Source organism: Lycium ferocissimum, chromosome 8, assembly GCF_029784015.1.
Source record: "Lycium ferocissimum isolate CSIRO_LF1 chromosome 8, AGI_CSIRO_Lferr_CH_V1, whole genome shotgun sequence".
Taxonomy (NCBI): domain Eukaryota; kingdom Viridiplantae; phylum Streptophyta; class Magnoliopsida; order Solanales; family Solanaceae; genus Lycium; species Lycium ferocissimum.
In genome coordinates, this window is record NC_081349.1 from 44013556 (window position 1) to 44035977 (window position 22422).

The following is a 22422-nucleotide window of genomic DNA, read 5'->3' on the forward strand; positions in this document are numbered from 1 at the left end:
GGATACTACTATTATATATATAAGGGACAATCAAAGATATCTGTAGTTCTCACAAAACTTTTAGGTCCTGACCTTATTTTTTAAAGTCAAATTTACTTTTTGTTCTTATGGTTTACTTTTCAAAAACGATCGAACCTCCTACCTTATTTACCTTTTTTTTTTTTTTTTTTTTTTTTTTTTTTTTAAATTTTCTATCTAGTGCTTGATATATGACGTAATCCGACTAATGCGAATTCGCGTAGGGCCCAATCGGGGGAGGCGCTTCCTACCAATATTTTTTTTTTCATACCAAAGTTCGAACCCGAGCCTCGATTAAGAAGAAGAACCCCATCCGCTCCACTTTATTTTTCGTGTTATTTTGTTCGATTGATCTTATCTATTAACCTAAAAATAATCATTTCTTCGCTAGGTATTTTTGCTTCTCGTTGTTCTCTCGTTTTCTCCTTTTTCATTTGTTGCTTATTATAGATTTTTACATGTATGCATTTCTTTTGCTTTATATATGTATTATGAAATTTGAGAATTTCTAAAAATTCTTTTACTTACATATAGGCATTCCTTATATTTTATATTTATACTGTAATGAGTTCACAAAGTTTTTTTCTAAAATGATTTTGAAATAATTTTAAAAATTATTAAATGATGCCATATAGTGTTGAAAATAAATACAATGTTATCAGTTAAGTCAGATTATATTTAAAATCTCTTGTGTGGTTAACTAAGATTAATCTTTTAAACACAAAATGAGTTTGAAGCAGGGCAGAGTTAGAGTGTCAGCTACGGGTTTGATCGAATTCGGTAGCGCTGTGGTTCATATTTTATATTTGTCTTAAAGGTTAATTAAATATGTATAGATTATTAACTTAGAACTAAATAACTTTAAAAGTTAAGATTCAAAACCAATAAACTTTAAATTCTGACTCCACAACTGATTTGAAGTAAATAATTTCATTAAAATGAAAGTTAAGATATTAAAGGAGTGAAATTAAAATTTTTCTTTTATATATAAAAAATATACTCATTTGAAATTTAATAAATTATATTTCTCTAATTAAATATTTATTTTATATCTTGAGTTTAAGTCCGAACCTCATGAAACTAGTATTGAGATATATGAGGGGTTGCCTTGAACATGCATTTAACCATTTCATAAAACTGGGAGTAATAGTACATAATGAGATATAGTGAGGGTTGCCTTGATCATGCGTTTAACCATTTGAGATCATGGATGAGGTGTGGGAGTAATAGTATACATAATTTACATTTATTTCTAGAGTAGTGAGAGTTAATATGTGTTTTGAACATTCATATTTTATTTTTACCAAAAAAAATATGTAACACCTCATTATTTAGATATGTAACACCTCACCATTTAGATTTACCCGACCCGAGAACCACGAGTCGGGTCGGATGACTCCCCTAACCAACCCATTAAATTGATCTCCAAAAACGAAAACCGTCAGTGTATTCTTCTCCCTCGCTGTACGATTACATCATCCATGGCATTTCCCTACTTGGAAGCCGTTGTTGGTATACTTTTAACTTCATTCTTCCTATACCATTACATATTATTATAATATTATGCTTAATGATATTTATTACTTGTAACAGTAACACGTAGTGCTTAATGTAAGTAAATAAGTAGTAACTACATTTTGTAATTATATAGCTACTGGTTGTGGGGTTCAATCTTTATTTATTCTTTCTTGCTTTTACATTTCCAAGATTTAGGTTAACAATTTTGTATTTATATAGCTACTTTTTGGAATCTGTCTTGAATGCCTGTATAGAATGAAAATTCACTCTAGGGTTTTTCTGGGTATCTTTTTTTTTTTTGATGAAATAAGTAACTATAGTAACAACACCAGCTTTCATTTTGTAATTATATGTCTTTATTTATTCTTTCTTGCTTTTACTTTTCCAAATTTTAGGGGTTACTTTACTATTAACAAAGTCAAATAATCACTTTAGGGTTTTTTCTAGTAACTTGATTTTATATTTTGATGAAGTAAGTTGGGTATCTTGATTTTTGTATATATGGTTTTGCGTGTTAATTGCTGAGAAACTATTGTTATTCTGAAAAGTTTAGACCCTTTATATGCATGCCCGTGTATTCATTTTTGTCCATTTATTGCATGTAACAGTGACCTATGTAAGTAAGTAACTAATACTTAACTAGTAACTACACCAACCAACATTCTGTAATTTTAAATAGCTACTGCTGGGATTCAATATTTATCTATTCTTTCTTGCTTTTATATTTCCAAATTTTAGTTTACTTGTTAATAATTTTTTTGGAATATGTGTTGAATGCCTGTATCGAAGAAAAAATTCACTTTAGGGTTTTTCTCGGTATCTTGCTTTTGTATATGTTATCGCGGGTGTATTCATTTCTGTCCTTGTTTTGAGGGGCGAGGCTGTTGAGATGGATGTGCAGGTCGAGGATTAGGGTAGATGGTTAGTAGGTAGTCGAGCGTTGTTTAGTTTCCTTGGTCGGTATTATTATTAGTATTGCTCTCATACTATCTTAGTCTTTGATTTTATTATTACATGTTGTTTTGCTCCTGTCCGTTGCTTCGGTGGCCATGTTATTTGTTGTTGATATTGTTCTTTTCCTCCTTTATTTTAACATGGCTTCTTCACAGTGTTATCAAAAGCGAAAAGCGCAAAAAAGCAACAAGGTCCTTTGGGGCTTTAAGTGCAAATAAAGCGGGGCTTTAATGAAAAAAGGCGCAAATGTGTAGTCCATGATTAATAATCATAAGCATGAAAAACAAATATATGGACAAAGAAATTGAATTTTTTTTTATGCTAAAGTGAAATATCATTTGTTTGGTGCCACATCTTCAGGATTGCACTCATTGGCAAGGAAAAGTATGCCTTAGAGCCTTGATAATGACAATGAAGCGCCCATGAAGCGAGGCGAAGTGCTCAACATGTTTTGTGCCTCGCTTCAGGGCTTAACCGCGCCTTTAACAACACTGCCTCTTCATTATTGTATTTCCTTTCCATACTTGATTTTGATATGCTTTACTTGAGCCAAGGGTCTATCGGAAACGACCTCTCTACCATCACAGGGTAGGGGTAAGGTTGAGTACACACCACCCTCCCCAGACCCCACTTGTGGGATTACACTGGGTATGTTGTTGTCGTTTTGAGGGGCGGGTCGACCAACATGTTAGTCAACTGTTATAGTAGTCTATACTTTTAAAGAATCCAACTCTTCTACAATTATTTTGAGTTCTTCAATAAATGTAGTGCTTTGGTATAATTCATAGAGACGGAGATACAATTCTTTATAGGTAGATTGATGTAAATGTTGCTGAATATGGGAGAAAATGCACTCGAAGTAGGAAAACTGAACTCTATGAGGCATGCTTTGGTAATTGGGAAATATCTGATAGTAAAAGATATCTTCATTTGATAAAAATTGAAAGGAAGAAATATATAGATTATAAGGGTGCGCAAAGTTTTGAGTAAGATGTCATTAATTTTCATTGTTAGGTAATGTTAGGCTGCATAAAATCCTGTTTCATTTATCGGTGAAAGAATTAGTTATTTTTTTTTTGATAAAGGAAAGAATAAGTTATTAATCCGACTCCATAAGGAGTTAAGTTGGAAGTTTATTTAGTTAGTGCTTTTCTATTGATAATTTCAGGATCATACTACTGTGGTGCTAAACATTCTTTCAAGGACGTACAATAAAATTGAACAGTAGAGAGTATTTGAATGAGCTGTGCACTGAATTGTTTTAGAAATCTGTGATTTGTCTCAAGTGATGATACTTGATCATTCTATTTCCATTTTGTATGCCTTTTAGGGGTATTAGTCAAGTTTGTTCGAAATCAGGAGATAATGGTGTTTCACTTTGTAAATTTGTAGTTGATTGATACTGGATCCCTGTCTTGATTTGGTTGTCAAGTTAATTGAAGTTATTGCTATTCGTTCACTTTTAAAGATTCATACAGAAGAATCCTAATGTACCCTATTCGAGTTTTCACCTATTCATGTTCTATATTTCCTCTGTCTACCACCTCTTTTTGTGCTGCTAATCCTTGTTTCTCCACGTTATATCTCAAGCTGATGGTTACTTTGTCTTGTTTTATAATTTAGTACAAAAAGGATAACAAATGATGCATGCATAGAGGCTGCATTCCTTTATACATTTATAAGTTATTTCTAAGTGCTTAAGTGCCGAACTCGTTCTTCTAATATAGTACAATAAGGATGTAAACATACTTGGTGTCTGGCTCTTGCCTTTCAAGAAGAATTATGGTACAGGCTGCTGGACCTTTTGATTCAGTAAATGATGTACTTAGTTAACTCTAAGTGCTAAAGTACCTAACCCCCAGAACTTTTGCTTGCACTTGCATTGTACTGGAAGATAACATTAGAGATTATGCAGGATTATACAACCCCATCCCCCGTAATTTGTTTTAACATTAGAAGATAGACCGTTCAACTGTAAAATCTGTCAAGAGGGAGTCAATAGCTGCATATTCTGTGGCGCTCATTCCCACAGCCATCCTAATAAATCCTCGTAGGTAATGCTCTTGGTCTGCCTTCGATCAGTTTATCAGCCTAAGACTTCTGCTTCCAAGCCCACCTCCTGGTTGTCATCGCTCGATCACGTCCTTTTCCACTTAAGTGATTGCTTAGGGACCTTAGCATACGATCTGGGCAGTCTTTATCCGTGGCTTGTACTCGAGATCGGATGTTCGAAAGAAAATGATAATACATATGACAGCATATCAAGAGATATTGCTATCTTTTATTGTGTTGCATGCTGTACCTCTGTTCCTTTTTCAATTACATGAGAACTGATGAGTGTCGATTGTCCAAAATGCTGCAGTTGTAGAATCTATTTATGTTGTTGTGAAACCTTGATGGTTTCATGTATTAGTTGTTTCTTTTGCTTCACAACTTGAGCATGGACCTTTAAGGCTATAATGTCTCACATTTCATCTCAAGTCGGATATAATTTTGCATCCAGAAAAATTAAAAATTATAGGCAGATACACAATGTATGCACAACTATAAACATCTTATGTCGGCAAGAAAAAATTGAAAATTTGCTCTTGTTAATTTTGTGGAGTTTGATATGTCTTCTTATGTATGATTGAAAACTAACCTAGTGAGGATCAGATGACTTAGGACAGAATGATGAGTGAAAAAGGTCTTCTTGGCTTCGATTTGTGATTCCCTTTATGACCTTCATCTCCATAAATTGGATCCTTCTATCGGATTGCTTTTTAGTTAACTGGCTATTTGCTGTCACATTCTGTTATGTACTTCCCTCCCATTTATCTTATTATGTGGTGTAATATATCTTCTCTTTTTGTTTATCTTGTGATTTGCCTCTAATTGTGCTTTTGAGCTTTCCAGGTTTCATGATATTAATGTACATATTTGAGACTTACCTTGATGTACGACAACATGTGGCTCTTAAATTGCCAACACTTCCAAAACCTCTGCAGGGAGTAATCAGTCAGGAAAAATTCAAGAAGTCCCAGGCGTATAGTCTCGACAAAAGGTATGCCTTCCTTTTGTGCATGGAATGTCATCTAACTCTAATTCTTGCATTATTCTTGTTTGGCCATTTTTTAATTTTTGTGGTGTTCCAACTATTTTCAGTTATTTCCATTTTGTCCACGAGTTTGTTACCATATTGATGGACTCTGCCATCCTATATTTCCGGATATTACCTTGGTTCTGGAAGGTGAGTGATTGAGCCATTCTCTTGGGAAGGCCTTTCTGCTTCTTTGCTCATTGTTGAATGTTGACTTAATGTGTCTTTTTTGATTGCAGATATCAGGAGATTTTCTGATATACCTTGGTCTCAATGCAGAGAATGAAATATTTCAGACACTAGCATTTTTAGCTGGAGTTATGGTTTGGTCACAGGTGCATATGAACATTTCCATCTGCCTCCCCCCCCCCCCCTCCTCCCTCCTCCCTCCTCCTCCCAGCAATAATATGGTTGATGTTTTCCTGGAATTGTGCATTTGACCGTAGTCGCAATGATTTTGTTTGGCGCTGATAAAAGTGAATTAAATAAAAAAAAATCCCACAGATGTTGAAGTAGTCTGGATAGCATTTAGAGTGTTATACTTTTGCTCATCTTCAAAATTTGGCGGCAAGGCTTATTTTGATTATTCTTGACAGATAACTGATTTGCCATTTTCGCTGTATTCGACTTTTGTGGTTGAGGCCCGCCATGGTTTCAACAAGGTATATCTTGGAACAAAATGCACTTTCTTCCAGTTTAAGGAGTCACCATTTCTTTGCTTATTTTCCATATGTCAATTTATTTAGGCTGTTAACCTGTTTATTTCGAACTTGTTATATCATTCTTGTACAGCAAACAGTATGGTTATTCTTCAGAGACATGATCAAAGGAATTGTTTTGGCAATTGTAATTGGTCCTCCCATCGTTGCTGCCATCATTACTATAGTACAGGTACTCATGTTTTAGGGATTGTAGGACTTCCTATTATTTGTGGTTATGGATCAAATTCAAGATCTCAAACATGATTTATTTGTTCATTATGTTTGAGATGTTAATTTGTTTCAGATAAGTATTCGAATTGCTTTGACCATGAATGTTCCTTACGTTTCCATCTTAGAGGCAAGAGATGATATTACGTTCTTTTCCCCTAACAATAAAAATTAATTCTTGATTTGCAGAAGGGAGGTCCTTACTTGGCCATTTACTTGTGGGGATTTATGCTCGTTCTGTCTCTTGTTATGATGACTCTTTACCCTATTCTGATTGCTCCGCTTTTCAACAAGTTCACTCCGGTAAGTAATGTATCAACAACCGATAAGGCAGAACATCCCCTGCCTCCCCCCCCCCCCCGAAAAAAAAAAAAAAAAAAAGAGAGAAGAAATTCCTGCATTCTGATTACAAAGTTTCACTCATTGAGCAGCTTCCAGAGGGAGAACTTAGGTCGAAGATAGAAAATCTGGCCTCCTCACTCAAATTTCCCCTAAAAAAGTTGTTTGTCGTTGATGGATCCACAAGGTCGAGCCATAGCAATGTGAGGATTCTTTTTCTTTTATTCTATTGGTCTTTTCATGGTAGTTTCTTTGATAAGATTAGGCCTTTGCGTGGTAGTTGAACATGTGCTTCGTTTTATTTCACACATTCTACATAGATCCTGTCACGTTCTATTTTTTCAGTGGTTGGGGGTCATAGGTGTGTGATAGAGTTTGAGAAGAGAATTTGATTTTTTGGATTGGTGTAGCGTTACTTGACTCCCCAGTTTGGAAATCTTTTATTTCTCTGTGATATTTTATATAGAAAGCCAATCGCATACTTCAGTTGATTGTGCTATGATCTCTCTGTAATTTTGATTGATGTAGTTTGACAGGCTAGTTCTCTTACTATTTCCTCCTTTCTATTGATTGCCATTATAAGATCTGCATGACATTTGAAACGGCAAACCTGTTTGGGTTGGTCTATAGTTGAAAAGAATACGTGAAGAAGGTCCTGCACATACTTGTTGAAAAACCTAAGTATGATACTCAAGATTAGGCAAGCCATGGCTCGACCCGCACTAGTCAAGCCATGTGCGAATTTGTTACTAGAATCTATTTTTTAACTAGATGCCTATGCCTCACATTTTATTTCCCCGCTTACTCCCGTGATCTGATCTTGTATCTACAAAATTTTGCTAGGCATACATGTATGGATTCTTCAAGAACAAGCGTATTGTCCTCTACGATACACTGATCCAGCAGGTGTGGTAGCTATTAAATTGACCTTGCCTTTATTTTTCTTTTCTATTATTTTGTATCCTGTTCATTGTTTGTTAGCAGATGAATCCTTTTTTCAAAATAATTTTTTGGGTGGGTATTTTCGTTAATTAAGTTAGAAGTTCTCCATTTACTGATTCCTAAAGACTTTCATGGTACTTCAAAGATTATTCTAACATGGTCATGATTTGGTGAAATGGGAAAGGTATATGATGATGAGTTTCCATGCAAATGCGACCTTAATTAGTTGTAATGGTAAAACTATTACTTCACTGTCTTCTTTCTATTCGTAGGTTGTTATGACAGGAGTTTATGCCACCTGGATGAGAAAAATTGCCGCTGTTAAAACCTATAGAAAGTTTAAAAATTAAAGCTGTTAAAGTTTTCTGGCTGTATGTAATTTTTATTCCACTACACAAAGGAGTTGTTGTAGGAAACAATTTCTATCATCTTTTCTGTAAAAAAAAAAGGGGAAAAAAAAGAAGCAATTTCTGTTATCTTGTTGCATGAACTAGAAGTTCTTTTCTTTGGTATAGAGGATTCATATAGCCGAATCCTATCCTAGTTGATTGCTTTAACTGATTTACTGCCCAGCCTAAAATATAGCATTTTTTGAGGAATGAGCGTAGGTGTTTATATTGATTGGATATCTACCTTAGATATGCAGGCTCTTTATTTTTTTCTTTTCTAACTTCAAGAAAAATGATATCTTGGTTATTTGAAGAGATTGTATGTGAATAGCACGTGTTCGCTTTGCTGAATCATAGTGGTGCTGCTTCTCTTATCTGGTATCCTTTATAGCTAGACTCATGAAAAAGATAGTACTCTAAGTAGTCTACAATGCTACTAACCAAATTTTCTCCTCTTGATTTCTTTCCTCTAATTTATTTGCTGGTGGTATGTAGTGCAAGAATGATGAGGAGGTTGTTGCTGTTATTGCACATGAGCTGGGGCACTGGAAACTGAATCACACAATGTATTCCTTCATAGCTGTGCAGGTATGGGAATTAATTCATGGAGCCTGTGCCTTTAGAACAAAACTGTTAGTATTTTCTTTTTCAGATTAAGTAGATATTGCCGTTCCATTTACGTGATGTAGTTTGTTCTCTTTGGAGATCACGGGATTAGTTTGACTTATTATATTTATGATGGTAGACAAAAACCAAATAGAGTTTTAAGATTTTATTTTTTGGTATAAAGTTGGCTTCTGGAAAGGCATTACAAACAGAAACTCAAGTCTTCTGTGATAAATTTGATCCTTTGAAATAGAATAGCATGCATATTATTATCTTTACAATGTCAAATTTTGATCTGTTGAGTATGTGATTAGTGTAAGCAAACAGCATCATTACTATTATAATAACATTATTATTATATTATTATAATTATGATTATAACTATTACTATTATTTAGAGATAATAGATAAACCTCCCCATCTGATAGATGTATCCAAGCTATGTGAATCACCTTGATATAACTTTTTCTATAAGTTAAAGACACCTTGGTATAACTCCATATCTAATATGCTTCCAAAATTTAAAATACTAATCTACCTCTCTTATATTAGAAATTTATCTGATTTCCCTATCTTATTAGGGGATATTTATCTGGAGATTTTAACCTGCCTGGTGCATAACAATCAAATTGTCACTTTTGCCTCCTCGGTATAACCAGGAGGAAGGGCGTTCCTTTTTCTTGTTTCCTCTATCTCTTCTCTTTCTATCTTCGTGTCACCTCTCTATCTTCACTCCCTCAGACTTCTCCCGTTGCAGAGTCTCTCAATTTGTTCTTTTGCCCACAATGCTCACTTTTATTGTTTTTCTTTCTCCTCCCACCCGATCTTTTTCTTTTCTTATTCCAATCCTTGATTTCTTTATTTATAATAGAGTCAATCAAAGCCTAGGAATATGAAGAGAAGCCCAAGTGGTCCATAATTTTTTTTTTTGGTTGTTAATGCTATCCCTTCTTGTCATCGTATGGGGAAGCAGAGGTGAGGTCTACTCGTTAATTTCATAGAATAATGAGTTACTGTACTATGATTGTTTGGGAAAATGTGGATGAGAATTAAGTTGAATGATTTTGTGATACTTCGTTAGATTGGAAAATGATAGAAGAGATTATCAGGAAGTAGCAATGCAATTCGTTGCACTGAGCTAGATCAAGTTTAGGTCGAGGGTTCGAGTCAGTTTGACTTTCCCGTCTCATCTTTTAGGTTGATGAGAGGAATTTAATGACATTAGTACATTCACGTTCATGGTTTTTTGTTTGGGGTGGCTCTTCAGTTTGAGGATAGTGTTGCGGTTCAATTTGAGGCTAAGAAAAACGGCCGTGTTTGGTGTGGCTACACCGATTATCAAATTTAAGGGTAAGTGGTTTCAAAATGGTTTTTTTTAAAGAATGTTGGGAAATACTTAAAGAGGACATAATGTCAACCATTCAGAACTTTCATAAGAATGAGCTCTTTGAGAAGTCGTTTAATGCAACTTTCATAGCTTTAATTCCTAAAAAGAATGGTGCAGAAGAACTGAAGGATTTTAGACCTATCAGTCTCATAGGAGGAATTTACAAGATTATCTCCAAGGTGATCACTGAAAGATTGAAGACAGTCATGGGGAAATTGGTGGATGTTCATCAAATGGCTTTCCTTAAAGGGAGACAGATTCTGGATGCAGTTTTGTTGGCGAATGAACTAGTGGATTCCAGAACCAAAGCAAAAAAAACCGGGATTCTTTGTAAGCTGGACCTCGAAAAGGCTTATGATCATGTTAATTGGGAGTACTTGCTAAAAGTTCTTAAAGATATGGGGTTCGGTGTTAAATGGATCAACTGGATTAAATTTTGCATAACCAATGTAAAATTCTCCATATTGATCAATGGTAGTCCTCAGGGTTTCATCCAGTCACAAAGAGGCCTCAGGCAGGGTCATCCAATATCACCTTTCCTCTTTTTGTTAGCTATGGAGGGTCTTAATCATATGATCAAAACAGCTAAGGCAAATGGGTGGATCAGAGGTTTTGGCTCCCAAATCAATGGTGTTGGAGGCATGGAAATTTCTCATCTTTTGTATGCTGACGATTCTCTTGTTTTCTGTGAAGCTGAGGTAGACCAGATTAGACATCTCAGAGCAATTTTAACTATCTTTGAAGTTTTTTCTGGCTTACATGTCAACTGGGGCTAGAGTTTTTTAATACCCAGTTAATGATGTACATAATATGCAGATTTTGGCAGCTAATCTAGCGTGTCAGGTAGGTGCCCTTCCTACAAAGTATCTGGGGATGCCTTTGGGGGCAGAGCATCTCAAATGACATATGGAATGATGTGATTGAAAGGTGTGATAAAAAATTGGCTAGGTGGAAAACTCAATGCTTATCTTTAGGTGGAAGATTGGTTCTCATAAATTTGGTGCTGGATGCTTTACCCACATATATGATGGCTTTCTTCCCAATGCCTAGGGGGGTCGAAAAGAAGATTGACAGGCTGAGAAGAGACTTTCTCTGGAAAGGAAACAAGGATAAAAAAATCTCTAATCTGGTGAACTGGGAAGTAGTGACGCTTAACAAGAAACAAGGTGGTTTGGGCATAAAGAATTTGGGGCTTCAAAATAAAAGTCCTTTACAGAAGTGGCTTTGGAGATTTAACATAGAGGACAGGGCTCTCTGGAAAATGCTCATAGCTCAAAAGTATGGGATGATGAATCAGTGGATTACACAGGAGGTTGACAGTCCCTATGGTAGTAGTGTCTGAAAAACTATTAGGAATCAATGGCAAGAGTTCTGGGACAAGGTGGAGATCTCTGTTGGTGATGGAAGAAAGACTGTTTTTTGGGAAGATCATTGGATTGGCCAGAATAATTTAAAGGTCACCTATCCTGTTCTGTATTCAATATGTCTTCAAGGTAATGCTACGATTAATGAAATGTGGAACCAGCAAGGGTGGAATCTGAATTTTAGGAGAGCACTTAATGATTGGGAAGTTGAGAGTGTTGCTACAATGATACAGCTGCTGGAGGTATAATTGAGAGATCAGACAGTCTTAGATGGAAATTGAATATCAAGGGCCTCTTTCAGTTAAATCTGTCTATTGGCATCTGAACCAAAGAAGTCAAATTAATGTGAACTGGCCATGGAAGGAGATTTGGAGAGTAAAAACTCAAGGTTTCTTGTTTTGTCTGGCTGGTGATTAGGAAAGCTTTTTTAACACATGAGAGGTTACAAAGAATAGGTTTTCAGATTTGTTCAAGGTGTCTATTATGTGGGCAGGAAGGTGAAAACAATGAGCATCTTTTTTTGCATGGCAAGACAACTACAAATCTGTGGCACATGTTCTGTTGTATTTTGGGTGTTGAATGGGTAATGCCTGGTTCTACATTGGGACTTCTAAGCAGTTGGAAAAGTGTGGGGAAAAGAAATAGTGATGAAGATTGGTGGCAGGTCATCCCTGCTTGTATATGGTGGGTAGTCTGGAAAGAAAGGAATTCAAGACATTTTGAGGATACTAGCAGTTCCATTCAGAAAATCAGGATGGATTGTCTTAGTTTGTTCTTTTTTTGGTGTAAACAGAATTAATGAGGGGATATAGGAGAATTGGTAGATTTAATTGGCAATGTATAAGTTTTAACTTTTGAATAGTGTCCTGACTTTTGCTGTAAGTATGATTCTGTAAAGTTCTTAACTTAACATTTTTTAGGTGTTAAGTTAATACAAATGGTTACCTTAGACTCAAAAAAAGAATGGCAGCGAAGCTACACCAAACCTGATATGTTCTCGTTTTGTAACAGTATTAGGATAGAGAGATGCTGCTATGATGAACTTTTTAGCATTAACATTCAGTGACTATGTTGTAGCTTCATCGTTGATTATGTATTCGAGATATCGCTTGTCTGGTTTTTGGCACTTGTACTCAACTTGGCCAAAGAGTAACTTGCTGCTTGTTCCCTTGCCTGATTGGCATGCCTCTTCCTGTGGGGTTCCTTTTTCTTTTATCCAAGATATTAGCGTTGGCCCAAGAATACCTGGTTGCTTGTTTCTTTTACCTGACTAGCACACCTCTGCATTTGGTTTGTTTTGAAACAATTATATTTTTTATTCTGACATTACAATCATATTTTTCTTGGCCTGACATGAGTATTATTCCATGCAGATCCTCACATTATTGCAGTTTGGAGGATACACTCTTGTTAGGAATTCAAAGGATTTGTTTCAGAGTTTTGGGTTTGATACCCAACCAGTTCTTATTGGACTCATCATATTTCAGGTAATACTATGCTCTTGAAAAGTTATACTTAAAAATCTAGTTTCAAAAGAAAAAAGTTATAATTAAACATCTGTTAGGTCAGTGTGGCTACTGGGAAGGATGAGATGTGGTTATCCAACTTTCCAAATTCAGAAAACCTACTAGCCTATATGTTATCCAAATAAATGGCTGTCCTTTTCTATAATTTAGGTTTGAAAACATTGACTGGTCCATAGTTTATTAATTCAAGGGTCTTCCTTTCCAGATTTTAGAATTACTCTTATCATAGTCTTACTAATGGTATTAAATGTTCCTTGATATCATTTCTTTTGATTAGTCTGCATGTTTCTGCTTTAATCTCAAAAGACGTGAAAGCCCGTGGATAAATGAAGTTAATGCAAAAAATCCATATAGGTGGTACCAACCAAGTGAGAATTAGAAATCCTTAAATAAATGATTCATATAGTTGTGCAAATGATTGAGCTTTTGAGGCATAGTTGATAGATTGATTGGTAAATTCTTACTAGGATTGCGGCATTTCACAAATGAATCTGTAATTAGGCTTTTTTTGTTCATCTGTAGTTAATGTAATTGAGGTCTACATATACTGCACTAGTTTTTATCTCACATTTAGCCCGCATAAGGCAGGCCCAACTGATACCCCAAAAGAAGATGACTCGGCGAAGCTTAGCGAAAGAACTAATACAATAATAGTTAATGATCAATCTAGCTTTTGCTCTAAGCAGGATGTTTTTGAAACTAGCAAGATTGAACTGAAGGAAGAGACAAGTATGAGAAAGTTAAAGGAAAAGGTCTTTCTATGTGAGAGCAAATTCCATCTTTTGGACAAAGGCAATAATAATAAAATAACGGTGATTGAAGAGCCATACCCTGTGAATAGTCAATCAAAGGTTATATGGGTGGTTATTCTATGTCAAAAAATCTTTGCATGTACAAAAAGTTTGGAGTTCAGCACTGTGTCTTTTGAAATGCGTTGAGAAATATAAGAATATGCTGTTTATTTATATTAATTTGTTCAATGTAACTTAATGTGGTTGCAGCACACTGTCATACCTGTACAGCACCTTGTGAGTTTTGGTCTTAATCTTGTAAGCCGTGCTTTTGAGTTCCAGGTAACGTCATGTTGTATGGATTTATCTTTAGATTTTGACTTATTGTATAATGTTTGATTGTGTTCACTTGAACTCCACTATTTTCATCCCCAGGCTGACACTTTTGCTAAGAAGCTTGGTTATGCTGCACCACTTCGAGCTGGTCTCGTGAAACTGCAGGTTGGTTTTCCTTCTATCCTAAATGCTTCTCCATTCTGGATATCCTATTTTGAAAACCCTGAACCAATTCTTCAAAACTCTAAGCCGTATAAGTAATTTCTATTTTTCAAATCATTGCATCTTGGAGGATACTTCCAAATAACTAGATGTGTGATACCAATTTGTCCGCCATCTTGCAGGAAGAGAACTTGTCGGCTATGAACACAGATCCGTGGTATTCGGCTTATCATTATTCTCACCCTCCTTTAGTTGAAAGATTGGCTGCAATTGATGAAGCTGATAAGAAGACAGATTGAAAAATACGTGGGCATTTCACTGTTCAATATAGAGTTGGTTCTATACTGCACCGCGGAACTGCAAGCATACAAAACAATAGGTGTGATTTACTTCCCAATGCCATGATTTTGTTGATATACATCCACATTATAGTGTTGAACTAGGAAGGTTACTGGAGCTGCGAGGAGGAATGACTTTATGTTTTGGTTGTATGATTTACAGAATTCGGGAGCTTCAATTTTGCTGCTAGAGTTGGTCGAACTTTAGGGTCTATATAATCAAATGATGGCGATTCGAGCCTTCGAGATGTAGAGCTTTCAAATTGTTTTGACTGCAGAACTGCTATACATATTAAGGAGCATCCTTTTACTTGAAAACAAACAATTGTAGGTGGTGAATAGTCCTTGCATTAAGGGGTACAGCTAGTGCTTCTCTTTTTAGTAAGTAATTAGCGATTGCTGTTTTCTTTAAAAGATTTTTCAGGAAGCATGTTATATTTGATAAATAGGGCACTCTGATATTAAAGATAATTAGCATGTAAGTAGATGGAATTGTTGAGTGCCTATTTTTAATCAATTCATCTATTTTGCTATATGTTCATGACGACAAATGTCCACCTCGAATCCGTTCTTTGTCGTGATTTACTAGTGGCATGCCAAAAATAAGTCATCAAGATTTTATTAGTAAGACCAAAAGTATACTTAAACAAGGCAAGAGAGTACCATAGCATAGCCAATCATGTCAATATATCGGATTAAGTGATCAATCTATTCCTATTTTATAGATTGATCGTGCAAGTGTTTATATCTTTTTTTTTTTCTCCCTCAAGGCACAAAACCTCACCCCATTTTACTCAAATCTGTGAATCTCCTCTGTAGGAGTGTTATGTAATGTGGGCCAAATTGTTCATAGACTTCCAAAGCAATGCATTAACCACAACATTTGCTCAGATATTGCGCAATCCGAGTCTTTAAGCAATTCAATCATCTTCCTAGTTTATGTTTGAGACTTGCAGACCCCTTTACCAAATATTTGTACTTCAACTATCTTTATTGCCTAAGGTTCGAGCCCATCAGGATCACATGTGATTTGCTGTCTCATCTGTACCTCCTTCATTTAGTGTTAGAATTAATTTGTACACTAACAACCTTCCATATAACGAACTCTATACAATCTTGTGAGATTTCCATTACCATAAAGGGGTTTGAGTTTGAATAGAGTACGTAAGTAATTTCTGTATCTACATAGGTATTGCAATAAGTAGGGGTTCAAAGACGAGATATTGTGAGGTGTATGCTTAAGTTGGTGATCAGTGCTATAATAGATATTTATAGTAATTTCCTCTTATAATTAGCGGTTGTTTAGTTCACATACTGGTTATATGGGGTTATAATGCAGAGTTATTTAGGCAGAAATAATAATGAAGGGATGATTATGCAGTGATTGATAATGAGGAGATTGTTATACATTAAAAACTAACTTTAAATACCTTCATAGTTTAATTCGGTATTGTTAATACACGTATCTTATTCGACATTTTATATCTAATAAAATAATACATACATTCCTACATAACTTAATGCCTGTATTATTTTATACAACGTCAAATGCTATATTGTGATGATTTATGTAACCAACCAAACTATATTATCTTATGCACTGTGCTGGATTTTAGGCTGAGATTAATTATTCAAAACCATCAACCAGACAACTGCCAAGTGTACTTTTAGTTGAATGGCAAAATGAGAATTTCCTAACGTATACCGCAAACAAAATCATTGCCACAAAAAATTCTATAGTATTACCTATGCATGTAAAATACAATAAATGGAAGCATGGTATGTAGTCAATGTTTACACACTTGTGTGGTGAAAATTTTAAAGAGGACTCTCCATTACAATAAAGAGAAAGGAAAAAAGCAAAACTCAAAGAAAAGTCAATTTCCTTCACGGGCAACAACAATGGCACCCTTCCAGTTCAAAAGTTCCCACATGATCACGTATGTACTCTCTAGAAAATTGAAAGAAAGAAAGAAAAGAGAATCACCACAACTCTTTACAATTTAATTGTATTATTCACCACCCAAAAAGGAAAAGAAAGGAAATGCAAAGGCTCTTTTTCTTCTTCTTCAACTTGGAAAAAAACACTTACCTTTCATTTTAGTGTTGTAGTACAAGATTCTTTAAACCCTTTTTTGGTCTGAATTTTGGGTGATTTTCTCGAGCTATGTCTATCGATTCGAGTTCAGCTGATCATGGTAACATAAGAGGAGTTCCAACTCATGGTGGTCGATATGTGCAGTACAATGTGCATGGTTCTCTCTTTGAAGTTTCAAGAAAATATGTTCCTCCTATTAGACCTATTGGTCGTGGAGCTAATGGAATGGTTTGGTAAGAAAAGAAATACTTACTATCTTTTTATATGCGTAGGTTTTAAGTTTTGTGCGTCTTCTTTTGCCCCCCTACTAATAGTTACAGGTATGTGAATGTTTATGTTATTACCATCTGATTTACATAGTGATAGTGCTCTCTGAAGAGGAGCAAAGCTTGCCCCTGCATGGAGATTGAGTTGTTTACCTTGAGGTTATAGCTTCATCGTTTCACCTATATATGTTTATTTTCTTTGTCTATATAGTGTCAAAAAATGTAATTACTCACTTTTTTCCAATTTATATTTCACTCTTTTCGTTTTTAAGTCTTTAAAAATAAAATAAAATATCTTTCTATATTTGGGAACTCTTGAATTTTAAACTTCTCATTTTTACACTCGATGAAATGTTTTTCTAGTCATAGAAATGTCATATTCTAAGAATTCTTTTGGTATCTGCCAAAATCTTTCTTTCTATCTCAAATTTGAAGGCTTTAACCATTCAATATTCGAAGTTGGTTCCAGTGAATTTGTCAGATTGTGTGATTGCTATGTGAAAAAATCTGAATCAGATCATACTCAGCCATATCGCTTATCTTATGAGAGAGAGTGAGAGATGCTTACAGTGGCGGGATCAAAATTTTCACTAAGGGGATTCAAAACATAAAAAAGTAAACATATGAAGAAATGAAGCGGATTCAACACCTACTATATATACATAAAAATTAATTTTAACCTTGTATATACAGTAGTATGATTTTTCGTCGAAGGGAGTTCGGATGAGCCCCTTCTGATATCCTAGTTCCGCACATGATGCTTAATGATGTCCACTTCTTCAATTGGTCATTTTCTAATATTACATGTCTCTAAGGTTTTATTCTGATGAGTTTCCATTATATTTTGAGCTTTTTGATATGGTTGCTTCTACGTTTCCGTTCACATGACTATTATCTGCTCAAACTTACTTTTTCTTGTATATATGTGTGCTCTCATCAATCTAATGCAAACTTTTGGAACTTGTTCAGTATGATCACTTTACATGTGATATATCCTGTGACTTTGTTGAAGCCTTTATTAATTATTAGGGGTACTAAAGTGTTAGACTATATTTAACTTTTTTCTCCTGTTGCAATTAGGATCTTTTATGTTGCACTTGTCCTCTATTTTATTACTATGTGAAGCAGAAATGCATGTTAATTTTTTTTTTTTACAAAATTTTGTTGCAGTGCTGCTATGAACTCGGAGACACGTGAGGAAGTAGCTATTAAGAAGATTGGGAATGCATTTGATAATGTTATAGATGCCAAAAGGACATTAAGAGAGATAAAGCTTCTCAGTCACATGGATCATGAGAATGTGAGTATTATTGCACCTCTCCACAAATCTTAATATTTCCCCTTTGACCAATCCATCTTAATTTGTCTTTACCTTGTATATTCACTAGAAAGTTGACATCTACTACTAGCTAGTTTACTACTTCCCTCTGGTCCTTTTGCATGTGGGTTTTTGCTGATATACTCCCTCCGGCTCCATCCGTTTGACTAGATACGGATTTTAAAAGATAAAGGGAGACTTTTGAATCTTGTGATCTTAAATTAAAGATGTGTGTACTCCTTTAAATCTTGTGGTCTTAAACTTGCCTTGTAGAATATTAAAATTATCAACTTACTGAATATAGAAAGAGACACTTTTTTTGTGACAGACCAAAAAGGAAAGTAAGACACTTAAATTGGGATGAAGAGAGTATATGAAATTTGGTTTTCTTTTTCTCTGGAGTGGGGTTTGAGTTGTATACTGTATCACTAAAAGGTTGCAGGCTGAGAAGGGTAATGTGAAAAAGAATAAACTTGAGGACTCTAAAGATACTTACTGATATACAAAACATATCCAACAATTGTGTATATTATATGGATATTTATACATATTATATGTATATTTTGTGTTCACAATATCTATACTATATGTGTATGTATACTTAATATACAAATCCTAAACATTTGCTGGCCATTATTCTTTTGAGCGGTCCAAAATTATAATATTCCATACTATTATGCACACTTGTTTTCAAAAGTTCTGTCACCAGTAAGAATTAGTATCACCAGTTGTATTCATACCTTCCATGCATGATATTGGAAGAAAAAAAAAAAAAAAAAAAAAAAGAGAAAAAAACATAATGAATGTCACTCTGAAATTGTATCCCTTTTTATTTGTAATAGGAGTTGGTTAATTAAAGGTATACTTCTAATAAATAGTTAGGAGAGAATAGAGATGCCTAAGATTACAAGTTTGAAGTGAACACTTCTTCCAAAATGTACTGTTTCTTTGTCAAGTTCAACCCATTTTCTAAGATTAAGATGATATGTCGAGTTTAATAGTAAGATTTTCCACTTGAAATATGGGAAGTATGTGTTTTTTTTTTTTTTTTTTTTTTTTTTAAAATCTCTGAGTACTAATTTGTATTAAGCTCTTGTGACTAATGATTCTGTATCCCACTTACGTTCAACTTTTTTTCCAATATGCAGGTAATTGCAATTAAAGATGTTATAAGGCCTCCTCAAAAGAAGAATTTCAATGATGTGTACATTGTTTATGAACTGATGGACACTGATCTTCATCAGATTATTCATTCCAACCAACAGCTCACTGATGAACACTGTCGAGTAAGCTACACTTCATGTCGCGTACCAAATATTCCATAATTATTGTTTTTCTTATCTAACCGGCTAGCTGGATTTAGTATTTGGATATGTCGTTCTAGTTGAGAATATAATTAAGTAAATAAAAGTGTGCTCTCTCTAACAACTTAAGCTTTTAGATGAGATAATCTTGTTCTAAATTGTAATCAAATTCATAGCAATGGACCTAGGAATTGTTGGTTTGAGACATCCTTTGGGGAATTTATTTGGGAAAAGGGTCAAATTTTCCCCTTCACTATGCGAAAAGGATCATTACCCTCCGTTATACTATCGGTTAAAAAATACCCCGCTGTTGTCTATATGGTTTAGATATACCCCTCCTGCGTTAAGACTGTCCATGGTGGACACCCAATCCCACATGACACCATCATTTTGATGAGGCGGACGCCATGTGGCATTGGCATGCCATCTCAGCGCCCCACCCATTTTACCCCTACCCTCAACAAGAATAACCTAGGTTTTCTGATGCTGTTGTTTCATATTTTGAAATATACTCATTTGGGATTTATCAGCATTTTTTTATACATCATAACATGATTGGTCGCCTTTTTTGATTTTATAGCATTTTCTGTACCAAGTATTGCGAGGACTTAAGTACATTCACTCTGCCAATATCTTGCATCGCGATTTAAAGCCGAGCAATTTGCTTGTGAATGCAAAATGTGACCTAAAGATTGGAGATTTTGGGCTAGCAAGGACGACAACTGAGACAGATTTCATGATGGAGTATTGTGTAACACGCTGGTATCGTGCTCCAGAGTTGCTACTAAATTGTTCAGAATATACGTCGGCCATTGATATTTGGTCAGTAGGCTGCATACTTGGTGAAATATTGACAAGACAACCCCTTTTTCCAGGCAGAGATTATGTACACCAGTTGAGACTTATCACTGAGGTATACTTGTACATAGCATCTGTATTTTCTGCATTATGCAACATTCTGACAGATACCGTAGGGGTCGTTTGGTTGCTGGTTAGAGAGGAGTTATTCATGTGTTAAAATTTGCATTACTTTATACATTGTTTGGTTATAGCAAAAAGAGAAAATAATCTTCACATAGAATCTAGCATAAGTTATACCATGTTTGGTTGGTCTTTTTTCCCACATAAAACATAACGTTGCTAATACAACATTTGGTTCATGTTTTTCTTTTATGCATAACCAATATATGTATAAAGCTATGAGAGAATCTATATATTATTTTATGCAAGGTAGAAGATTGAATAACTAATCCTTGCATTACTGATACCTACACAACTAATTCCTAAAACTACCTGCATAACTAATACTTGCATAACTCTGACCGACGACCAAATGACCCCTTAGCTTTAGCAGGAATATGCTGAATAGTGATGGAAACTCTGAACAAGAAGAGCTCCATGTGTGATATCTCCTTCTGATAATTGTTTATTGTTTGAACTTTTGCACCTTTGTACCCACTTATTTAGGATTTCTGTTAATTTGTGATGGAAACTCTGAACAAGAAGAGCTCCATGTATGATATCTCCTTCTGATATTTGTTTGTTGTTTGAACTTTTGCACCTTTGTACCCACTTATTTAGGATTTCTGTTAATTTGCATGCAGTTAGAAGTTCCTTTTGGCTTCGAGTTGAGCCACTCTAATCTGACATGCTTTATTTTGTTTTGTCAATAGCTTATAGGCTCACCTGATGAAGCCAGTCTTGGGTTTCTCCGGAGTAATAATGCCCGGAGATACGTTAGACAGCTTCCAAGGTACCCAAAGCAACAAATTTCTGCCAAATTCCCTAATTCATCTCCTCGAGCTGTAGATTTGCTTGAAAAGATGCTCATCTTTGATCCAAGCAGGCGTATTACTGGTAACAATTTAGATCCTTTTTCATTTTTGGCCCGTCGGCTGACGGGCGCTACTCAAAATATACAAAACCTATACACTGATTATGTATTTTTTTTTATGTATATACATCTATATTATCTGTATACATATATGTATATTATCGGTATACGATATGTATATTTTCAGTATACAATATGTATATTTATACTTAGTACACAAAACCTATACATTTTCTGGGATTTTTGAGTATTAAGGCTCACTTTCACAAAAATCTGTCTAAATTTACTAAAATGCTACAGAAAGTTGAAAGAGGACTACTAAATATATTCTGTTCGATCGTTAAGATTTGCTGGTTAATGACATTTTTCTGGATTATTGCAGTTGATGAAGCTCTGAGTCATCCGTACTTGGCACCTCTTCATGATATCAATGAGGAGCCTGTTTGTCCAAGGCCTTTCAGTTTGGATTTTGAGCAGCCATCCCTCACTGAAGATAATATCAAGGAGCTCATCTGGAGGGAAGCTGCAAAATTTAATCCTGATCCAACTCATTGAAAGAAATGTGGTTATATGATGTAAAACAATAAGCGTTTGGTTTGGTTAGCTTTCTCTAATATAGTGTATTAGACTAGTAATGTTCCCCACTGAAGATGACTGAATAAATACGGTGGAGCTCTTGAGTTCAAGAAATTGTTAGTGGCTTAAAGTCAGATACTTATTCCCTTATTATGTTTGGTTTATTGGTATTGTATGAAGAAGCTAAAGAGTAGCCTGCGATCAGATGGTTCTATATACCGACTCCTCCTTTGATGCCTGAACATTTCACCTGTTCAAGTGGTTTGACATAACATGGAAATTGTTCATGTGAGAATGGACAGTGAGCGGATGAGTTTTGAAGTTGTATGCCTATTTATAAAAGGTGCCAGGATTATGGAATGGCTCATTGTTCTTGAAGTGTTCTGCATGTTGATAAGAATCTCTGCT

The 22422-nt window shown here is 35.0% G+C and overlaps 2 protein-coding genes across 4 annotated transcripts; both read left to right on the forward strand.

The window, feature by feature from the left end:
- Positions 1–1392: 1392 nt before the first annotated feature.
- LOC132068568 (CAAX prenyl protease 1 homolog) lies at positions 1393–15153 on the forward strand. Of its 2 annotated transcripts, XR_009417439.1 has the most exons (15): positions 1393–1530; positions 5386–5533; positions 5635–5719; positions 5809–5904; positions 6166–6231; positions 6362–6460; positions 6688–6801; positions 6930–7040; positions 7681–7743; positions 8664–8756; positions 12899–13012; positions 14053–14124; positions 14218–14283; positions 14463–14659; positions 14782–15153. XR_009417439.1 is itself a non-coding variant. In XM_059462206.1 (14 exons), exons 1-14 carry the CDS (start codon positions 1500–1502, stop codon positions 14577–14579), a joined length of 1275 nt encoding a protein of 424 aa, XP_059318189.1. In that variant the 5' UTR covers positions 1393–1499; the 3' UTR covers positions 14580–15153. The 2 variants fall into 2 exon arrangements, 1 of the variants encoding a protein (XP_059318189.1); XM_059462206.1 differs by having other exon boundaries at positions 14463–15153.
- Positions 15154–16484: 1331 nt separating this feature from the next.
- On the forward strand, positions 16485–22379 carry LOC132068569 (mitogen-activated protein kinase homolog MMK2-like). Of its 2 annotated transcripts, none has more exons than XM_059462207.1 (6): positions 16485–16949; positions 18153–18282; positions 19449–19586; positions 20185–20517; positions 21278–21461; positions 21821–22379. In XM_059462207.1, exons 1-6 carry the CDS (start codon positions 16786–16788, stop codon positions 21991–21993), a joined length of 1122 nt encoding a protein of 373 aa, XP_059318190.1. In that variant the 5' UTR covers positions 16485–16785; the 3' UTR covers positions 21994–22379. The 2 variants fall into 2 exon arrangements, with proteins under 2 accessions (XP_059318190.1, XP_059318191.1); XM_059462208.1 differs by lacking the exon at positions 16485–16949 and adding an exon at positions 16978–17141.
- The last annotated feature ends 43 nt before the right edge of the window (positions 22380–22422 follow it).

Bases quoted from the DNA above. Each gene is read 5' to 3' on its own strand.
- LOC132068568 (XM_059462206.1), top strand. From the start codon at position 1,500: ATGGCATTTCCCTACTTGGAAGCCGTTGTTG. The intron at 5,720-5,808 runs GTGAGTGATTGA...TTTTGATTGCAG, and splicing joins TATTACCTTGGTTCTGGAAG to ATATCAGGAGATTTTCTGAT. The intron at 6,461-6,687 runs GTACTCATGTTT...CTTGATTTGCAG, and splicing joins CCATCATTACTATAGTACAG to AAGGGAGGTCCTTACTTGGC.
- LOC132068569 (XM_059462207.1), top strand. From the start codon at position 16,786: ATGTCTATCGATTCGAGTTCAGCTGATCATGGTAACATAAGAGGAGTT. The intron at 18,283-19,448 runs GTGAGTATTATT...TCCAATATGCAG, and splicing joins GTCACATGGATCATGAGAAT to GTAATTGCAATTAAAGATGT. The intron at 19,587-20,184 runs GTAAGCTACACT...TTGATTTTATAG, and splicing joins TCACTGATGAACACTGTCGA to CATTTTCTGTACCAAGTATT.